At 36.1% G+C, this 9,462-nt stretch overlaps 2 protein-coding genes across 2 annotated transcripts; one reads left to right on the top strand and one right to left on the bottom strand.

Moving 5' to 3' along the window:
• Positions 1 to 232: 232 nt before the first annotated feature.
• Positions 233 to 745, bottom strand: HELRODRAFT_181162 (hypothetical protein; the record flags this gene model as incomplete). The annotated part of the gene is made up of 1 exon (XM_009030433.1): positions 233 to 745. The coding sequence occupies one exon, from the start codon at positions 743 to 745 to the stop codon at positions 233 to 235; it is 513 nt and encodes a 170-aa protein (XP_009028681.1).
• A 1,493-nt stretch (positions 746 to 2,238) lies between these two features.
• HELRODRAFT_181161 (hypothetical protein) lies at positions 2,239 to 3,737 on the top strand (the record flags this gene model as incomplete). Its single annotated transcript, XM_009030432.1, has 3 exons — positions 2,239 to 2,246; positions 2,379 to 2,894; positions 3,560 to 3,737. 3 exons carry the CDS (start codon positions 2,239 to 2,241, stop codon positions 3,735 to 3,737), a joined length of 702 nt encoding a protein of 233 aa, XP_009028680.1.
• Between the last annotated feature and the right edge of the window lie 5,725 nt (positions 3,738 to 9,462).

The raw sequence follows: 9,462 nt of genomic DNA, 5'->3' as shown, positions 1-9,462 counted from the left end.
TGGTTCTTGGCATCGTTTCTACTGTTGTGACGTTGTGTGTGTGTACTCTCTTTCGTGTCGTTTATTTCGTTCTTCTGAAAGTTTTGAATGGTATTGAATAAATTTGTAAATTTATCTAACAACGAGTCCTCCTCAAACGTGCCATTATTAACGTGGTTGTCGTACAAACATGTTGCTTCAACTTCTTTTGCTGCTTTAATTAATTCGTCGATGGTATCCGGTTGCATGTAAGTTACACCCTTTTTATATCTTCTCGCGGTCCTTGTCGAACGGCGAAGTAATAAGCTACATCATTTTTATTCATTGCAGCATTTGTTGCAAGATTATGCATGCGGAAAAGATAATGATCAACTGTTTCACGTTTACCTTGTCTAATGGACCAGATGTCACTAAGACTTTTCCAACGAAGATCTTCCGGCTGATATTTTGCAAGAAATGTTTTTTTTAAATGGTTGCAAGAACATCTAGCTTGTCTATCCAACGAATCGAACCATTGTCCTGCCGTTCCTTGGAATAGGAGGGAAAGAACAGAGAGAATCTTAGACATGTTTTGTTTGTAATCGTCTGGGATCTCGTCTTGGTCGTTTAGCGTTAATAAATTGTTTAAAATTAACCAGTTTTCTAATCGTTTCCACCAACTTTTAGCGTTTTCGTTTGTGCCATTGAAAGTAGTAGGTTGTGCAAAAGTTTGTGAAGATAAATGTTGTGTTTGCGTAATGTTACCGTTATTATCGTTACTTGCCATTGCGTTATTTGCTGATGATAATGAGTATGATGATGGAATTCGTTTGTATGAGGTATCTTTTATATTAGTTGTTGAGGTATTGGTTGTGTGACTAGTTAAATTATTGTCGTATAATGATGAAAAATGGTTATCCGATTTACTTCTTAAATTATATGAATATTTCATAATATTATCATAGCTGGGGTCAATGTTGAGGGTTGAGAATCGAAAAACGGTTCTCCACCATGTTATATAGGTTATAGTTCTCTACCATATATTATATTAGTTATTGTTAAACTGCGGCTTGCCAGATTATAAAACAATAAAAGTACACATAACCTTTGGTTGGTTTCTTTATTGTAAGTTTTCAGATTTATAATTGAAACATAAATTGACGTTGAATGTTACTAATATGTCGATTGAATTGAATCTCACTAATTAGCACTTCTGATTCTCGACTTCTGCCTTGTTCTACTGGCAATCATCTGGTTATTAACTATACCAAACAATTAATCTTTAACTATATCATTATATGCATTGTTTTATCTCTACCTACTTTCGCGTAGTTTCAGTCAAGCTCTTATATACTAACTATTTTTGAGTTGTGATGTCTATTAACTTATATTAAATGTATGGCATACGTGTATGTATAACCTAACTTAACTAAATATTACGATGTCGTGTATGTGCGATTTGTGTCATATAACAATATTCATAGAATGCAACCAGCCACCGATGAATTTGTTCATTTGTTTTGACGAACGACCGGCAGAGTATAATCAGCAACCAACGAATGCTCAGTCAGATACCATAACAACGGCAAAAAGAAAAAGAAGACAGCCGACGAGATGAAGACCGGAGATGGAAAGATGGATAGTGGAAATTCCTGAATCTAGGGAAGATCTATGAGGATAAACACCGAGACGAGGTTTTTGTGGGTGAGGAGCTTGTGAAATTGTGACAGATGACTGTATATGTATATGATAATGATTGCGCCTTTGAAGTTTGCTGCCTGTATATATTAAAGTAAACATTTTTATGTATATTAGGGTGTCCCAGAAATGCACGGAAATTTTTTTTTAAATAGTTGATGTCTCACCCTCTGAAAAGTGTCTCTTGGGTACAATAATTAAATTGGTGAAGTTACAGCTCATTTGAACAAGTTTGAGAGGTCCCCCAAGGACTTTTAAAATTTTACCATCGAGTTAATTCAAAATCCATATCAATAATCTTAAACAATACGCACAAAATGAGTGAAATAAAGCTAGAAATGCAAACTAGTTTAATTATCTCACTGCTGACATTAATTAGAGTTTAAAATATTATTAACAATTACCTATATAATGATAATCTGTATCAAAAATTATTTACCGTGGACGGAGTGGGTTATCATCAACAGCAGAGTCAGCTGCAGACCAACAACTGGACAGTGCAACACATTCAACGACATCATCCGTTTGCCATGATTCTAATGAAGATGATAAATCTGATGAAGAATTTCTTGTACAATCAGCATGCTCAGGTAAAACAAATTCTACAACACAACGCAGACATCGCAGAGACATTATATCTCCCAATGTTGCAGCTGTGCTGGATAGCACAAATACCAGCATTAGAAAGTCAACTATGATTCTTGCATCGGCGTTCAACGAAGCTGGTGTTCCGATATCAGAGACAATATTTTCCAAGAGTACAATGCAGAGACATTGTCAGCGCCGTCATCAACAAGCTGCGGCTCTTATAAAAGAAAATTATGTTCCCTCAAAATCCATTGTTCATTGGGATGGGAAACTTTTGATCGATGTTACTGGTGTGGTCAACGTAGATCGGTTACTTGCCGATGGCACTACGGTTACTGCCCTCATCACTTGTCGATGGCACTACAAAACTTCTTGGAGTTAGCATCTGGATCAGGACGAGCAGCTGCTGATGCAGTTCATGAACATATAAATTCTTTGAAGTGTGAATCAATGGTTATTGGCATGTGCTTTGACACGACAGCTTCCAATACTGGAAAACTCAATGGAGCTTGCACTCTTCTAGAAAAAGCCATGGGACGTAATTTATTATGGATGGCTTGCCGTTATCATATGTTTGAAGTGCTGCTTGCCGATGTATTCAATGTTTGTCTTGGACCATCCACTGGACAAGAAATTTTATTTTTCAAAAGGTTTCGTGAAAAATGGACCGAAATGAATCACACACCAGAAGCCAGATCAACCCTTTTGATAATTGTTTAAGATGCAATTAAAGCATTCATCAAATGTCAACTTGAGGTCAGACATTCACGAGATGACTATTTAGAGTTTCTACTTCTTGCTGCACAAATAGTTGGGCTGCAGGTTGATGTAACCATTCGCAAACCTGATGCACTGCACAGGGCACGATGAATGACAAAAGCCATCTACGCATTAAAAATTGAACTATTATTCACCGTAAATAAAACCATTTTTAACTTAACAGCTCGAGAATTACAAGGTATTCAACGTTTGAATCGGTTTATCATTTGTGTTTATCTTCAGCCATGGTTTTCATGCAGGCTCACTTCTGATGCACCTGTGAATGATATTTTGTTGATACAGCGTTTGCACGACTACGACGACGCAGTTCTTGGTTCGACTGAATTAAAAATGATGCTGCGTCATTCTTGATACATGAGTCCAAAATTGGCAACTCTTGCTTTTTTTCATTTTTCCTGTCTGATAAAGAAAAGACTGATCTTGTCCGCACAATACAAGAAAATCGAGGCCCAAATCTGATGAAAACACTACCACAAAGTTTTAACAATTTACGTGCGTCTAAAAATTTTTTTGAAACATCCAATATTGATGCCAGTTTTTTTGATGTACCTGTTGAAAACTGGTCAGATACTCCTTCATTCCAAGTTGCAGCAGTGTTTGTAAGAAATCTAGTTTGCATCAATGACTTTGCAGAACGGGGAGTAGCGTTGGTACAACATTTCAATGAAACCATAACCAAAAACGCAGAGCAGAAAAATTTTTGCTTCAAGTAGTTGAACAGCATAGGAAAACCTTTGCAGAATATAGTCGTGAATTGCTAGCTAAAAATTGAATTATTTGCATTAATTAATAATCAAGCGAACTAAAATTCAATAAAATCTTGTTTTTCAATCATTTTTGACCTAATTTTTGAAATTAAAAAATAAAAGACATTGCAGATTTATATATTTTTACACAATTATATATTTTGTTTCATTTGTATAAACAAATCATAAAACATTTACAATCATATCATATAACACTGTATCAAAAGTTGGTAGCGAACGATCAAACACCAAAATCAGAAACTTTTGACCCCCTGGGGAACCTCTAAACATTGTCCAAATGGGCTAAAATTTGGCAGGTAAACTACTGTTACCACACAGACTTATTTAATGGGGTGAGACATCAATATTTTAAAACTTCATATTTTTGGGACACCCTAATGTATATTTTTATTTGCTAGGCCATATATGCGACTCTTGCTACGTGTTCTATATATAAAGAGTATAAAAAGAAGTTATAGGGACATCCCTAAAAAAAAAGAACACTCGGTTTCCAACTTTACGAACGTAGATAAGTATTAATTTAGTTTCGAAAAATAAACAAATAAATCGATTTTAAATACTTTTTACTTTTCAAGAATTTTGTTAAATAAAGTTATTAAAGTTTAACTTAGTTATTTTTTTGCGTTGTCAATATATAAGGTCACAACAATTGGCGCAGTCGACAGGATTTTTTTTTTTTTTCAAATATGGCCGAACTGAAAATTTTTCTGGAAGGATTTTCGAAGCAAATGGAGACACTGGTCAAATCAATAGTTCAAAGTTCGACAACCGTTCCCACTTTCGAAGCCTTTTGTTCAAAAAAAGAGCTTTGGACTGACTACTTACCTCGTTTTCAAACGTTCGTTTCTGCCAATTCAGTCCCGAACTCAAAAATTGCTCAAGTTTTTCTGACGAATCAATCTCCAGAAATTTACAAGCTTCTTCAAGTCGCGGCATCTCAACTTTCTCCTCCACGTGATGTCAACGAGTTACAAATGAATGATATTTCACAAACAATGGAGATAAATTTCAGTCCCAAGCACTTTATTGTCAGGGAAAGATATAAGTTCTGGAATGAAATTTCTAGAAAACCAGGTGAAACACTACAAGAACTTGCATCTAGAATTCGTCAAGCAGCAAGTACATGTGATTTTTCAAAAATAAATGATCCTTTAGATGAAGCACTTAGAACAAAATTCATTTGCTCTGTAAATAACGAAGCTGTTCTTAAGTCTCTTTTCAAAGTTCCAGAAGATGAATTAACATTCTACAGAGCAATAGAACTAGCTACAGAAGTTGAAGAAGCCTCCAAAGTCGCTAAAGCAACTGTACATGGCTCTCCAGAAGAAAAAGCAGAATTTGTTTCTAAAGTTTCTAGAAGTCCTACTAACAAATCAAAAGAAAAAGCAGTTCTTTTCAATAAAAAACATGAAAATTTCAAATTTCCTTTTTCAAAAGGCACCTGTCCTAGATGTGGAAACAAAGGTCACCATGCCAGAGATTGTAGATACATAAATACAAAGTGCAATTTTTGTCAAAAGACTGGTCATCTTGAAAAAGTTTGCTTAAAAAAAAAGTTTCAACAAAACAGTTCAGTTAGAATTATACATTCTATTCCTGGAAATACACCTCTTCTTCAAAAGTTACTCTTCAAGAATACTGAACATTTTTTTGAACTAGATAGTGGAGCAAGAGATAGTTTTTGTTCTTTAGAAGTTTGGCAAAAATGGGGTCGACCCAAACTCCATTCTAATTCTACAAGATTTATTTCAGCAACTGGGGACAAAATCCCAGTCATTGGAGTTTGTCAGGTTTCAACTTCTATTCCAGAATCAAATGATAAAAAAATTGTAGAATTCAATGTTACAAAACTACCTAACCTAAATCTTGTAGGCAGAAAAGCAATTCTTGATCTAGAAATTGATGTAACAGCAGCTTTGAATAAACAAGTTTTTCAAATTAAAGAAAATTCAACTGATGTCAAAGTTTTCATCTGTTGTCAACAAATTTGTGAAGATTTTAAAGAATGTTTTGAACCAGGACTTGGATGTTTGCAAAATTTTGAATTGGAAGTTAAGTTCAAACCAGATTCAAATTCAGTTTTCTGTAAAGCTCGAACAGTGCCATTTTCATTTCAAGAGGATCTCAATAATACATTAGATGCTGGTATTAAAAAAGGCATCTGGATTCCAGTAGATTTCAATGACTATGGAACACCCATAGTACCCATAAAAAAACGATTAAATCCAGGAGAGGAAAAAGTAAAATTTCGAATTTGTGGGGATTACTCAGTTACTGTGAACCCCCAGCTGGAACCACATCGACATCCAATGCCACTTCCTGAAGACTTGATACAAAAACTTGGAGGAAGTCGTTACTTTAGCAAAATAGATCTTGCTGATGCTTTCAATCAAATAAAACTTGCTCCAAACAGTCAAAGAAAACTTGCATTGAGCACACATAGAGGAGTTTTACTTCAAACCAGACTTCCGTTTGGTATTATTTCAGCTCCAGGCTACTTCCAAGAAATCATGGATAGACTAACTTGTGATCTGAAAGGAGTCGCAGTTTATCTAGATGATATTCTTGTTGGAGGATCCAGTGTTGATGAGCACAATAAGAATTTAAGATCTCTTCTTCAACGCCTTCGTGATAAAGGTCTGAAATGCAACAAGAAGAAATGTGTTTTTGGACAAACTTCAATTGAATATTTGGGTCACATACTTTCAGGAGAAGGTGTTAATAAAGGAAAGAATGTTGACGCCTTGTTTAAAATGCCACACCCTACTAATATATCAACATTACGATCATTTCTGGGTTCTGTTCAATTTTATCACAAGTTTATCCCTAATCTTGCAACGATTGCTGAACCTCTGACATGTCTTACAAGAAAAGATACACCCTGGAAATGGACTTCAAAGCAAGAACTAACTTTTCAAAAGATTAAAAAAATTCTTATGAAAGACGTCAAGTTGGCACATTTCGACAAGTCGCTTCCATTGGTTATTTCTTGTGACGCGTCAGAAGTTGGATTGGGGGTAGTTCTGTTTCACAGGTATCCTGATGGGGAGGAACGACCATTATTCAATGTTTCAAAAACACTTACTGAATCCCAACGTCGGTACAGTCAAATTCACAAGGAAGCACTAGCTATAATATATGGGTTACACAAATTTCACCAATATCTCTATGGACGAAAATTCATTCTGGTCACTGATCACAAACCGTTGTTGGCTCTTTTCAATCCTTCAAAAGGAACACCAGTGATAGCAGCAAATCGTTTGGCTCGCTGGGCCCTGATGCTTCATCAATACGACTATTCAATTGAATATAGAAAATCAACAGATCATGGAAATGCAGATTCACTTAGCAGATTGCCACAAGGTGAAGATCCAGACTTTGATTTTCAAGAAAAAGATGTAGATGAATTTACAGTGTGCACAATAAAAATGATTAGTCAACAACTTATACCGACAGATGCTCAGACTCTGGCAAAAGAATCTCGTAAAGATCCCATCATTTCAACTGTTTGTCGATATGTCAAAGAAGGCTGGCCTCATTCGATTAAACAAGAACAAGTTCAACATTTCCAGAAGTTGAAAGACACACTGACTACACAGAGTGATTGTTTAGTTCTTGGAAATAGAATTGTTATTCCACACAAGATTCAAGATAAAGTTCTTCAACTGCTACATCTGGGTCATTTTGGGATGAGAAAAATGAAACAGTTAGCCCGATCAGTTGTATATTGGCCAGGCATTGACCACCACATCGAGGAACTATGCCGAAATTGTGAATCATGCGCTGCTCATCAGAACAGTCCACCAAAATATCCAAACCACCCATGGATACTTCCCGAAAAGCCATGGAGTCGCATCCATATTGATCATGCAATCAATTTTTTGGGGAATAATTGGTTAATTGTTGTGGACAGTTATTCTAAATATCCATGCATTCACATAACTTCAAATGTTACAGCAAAAGCTACAATGAATTTACTAGAAGAGGATTTTGCACATTTTGGTTATCCTCATACGATTGTTTCTGATAATGCTCCTGCATTCATTTCCGAAGAATTTCAAGATTGGCTCAGAGAAAGAGGAATTATACATCTTACTGGTGCGCCGTATCATCCAGCTTCAAACGGTCAAGCAGAAAGATTCGTACAAACTTTCAAGAATTCATTGAGAAAATCTCAGCTTCCACCCAAACAAGCCTTACAGGAATTTTTGATTCAATACCGGAGAACACCTTTGGAGTCAGGTTATTCTCCAAGTGAGTTGTTGAACGGAAGACAGATTCGAGTTAAACTGGATGCTTTGTTACCGTCTGCCCCTCACATTGCCCAATACAGACAGATGAAGCAAAACTCTCAAAGACAAGTTCCAACTCGGAAATCCGTAAAATACACAACAGGTTCTCCATGTTACGTACAATATAATGGTCCTCTTAGAGATCGAACTCCAAGATGGATTTCTGCTATAGTTCATCGTGTCTTAGGAGCACGAAATGTTCTAGTACACATTGTACCTAATGGTCCAATATGGAAGCGGCACATGGAACAATTGAGGCCTCGCTATGGTGTAGACCTTGATTCAGATCCAGGAGACATTCCATCATCAAGTCATTCCACTACCACTGCTCAACCTCCAGTATCAAAAGTTCAAACTAAAAAAAGCCCAACTCGAATTCAATCTACACCTATTCCAGATTTTGCCTCAGTTGATCCTATACTACCTGACGATCTGAAAGAATTAGGGAAAAGATGCTACACGAACCACAAAGACCCTGATTTTCTGGAAGGATTTTCTTCGCCAAAAGACTCCGCAGAGTTTTTGGCTAGTGGAAAGATATAGGGACATCCCTAAAAAAAAAGAACACTCGGTTTCCAACTTTACGAACGTAAATAAGTATTAATTTAGTTTCGAAAAATAAACAAATAAATCGATTTTAAATACTTTTTACTTTTCAAGAATTTTGTTAAATAAAGTTATTAAAGTTTAACTTAGTTATTTTTTTGCGTTGTCAATATATAAGGTCACAACAGAAGTATAGAAAGGAGTATAGAATTTTATACAGTATAGAAAGTTGTTATGCAGATATAGTAGTCGAAACATATATAAGGCAGCAGACCTTGAAAAAGCATTTGATCGAGTTCCCTGTGAAGCAATCAGATGGAGTCTACGTCGACAATTCATTCCAGAATATCTTGTTCGACTTGTGATGCAAATGTATACGAATACTAAGACTCTTGTCAGCACAACGGTTGGAAACACAGATGCATTTGACATCGGCATTGGAGTTCACCAAGGCTCGATTCTCAGTCCACTGTTATTTATAACTGTGATGGAAGAAATCACAAAACCGATACGCACTGGTGACATTTGGAATCTAGTATATGCTGATGATATCGTTTTAACAGCCACGTCTGAGCAGAATGCAGCACAGATGTTTGAAGATTGGAACACCAGACTCGCCGATCATGGATTCAAAGTCAACATCAGCAAAACCAAAGCAATGAACACTAGTGAACCCATCCAATTCACAGCTACTGGACGATGGCCCTGTTCAGTTTGTAAAGCTGGTGTAGGTAACAATTCAATCAAGTGTCAGCAGTGTAACCAGTGGTGTCACAAACGTTGTTCAAAAATAATTTATCTAAAGTGTCCAATTTTGTTTGTCCTGCTTGCAT

This window comes from Helobdella robusta (assembly GCF_000326865.2).
Source record: "Helobdella robusta unplaced genomic scaffold HELROscaffold_68, whole genome shotgun sequence".
NCBI classification, from domain to species: domain Eukaryota; kingdom Metazoa; phylum Annelida; class Clitellata; order Rhynchobdellida; family Glossiphoniidae; genus Helobdella; species Helobdella robusta.
Note: the sequence above shows the minus strand (reverse complement) of the source record. Positions and strands in the feature narration are given on the sequence as shown.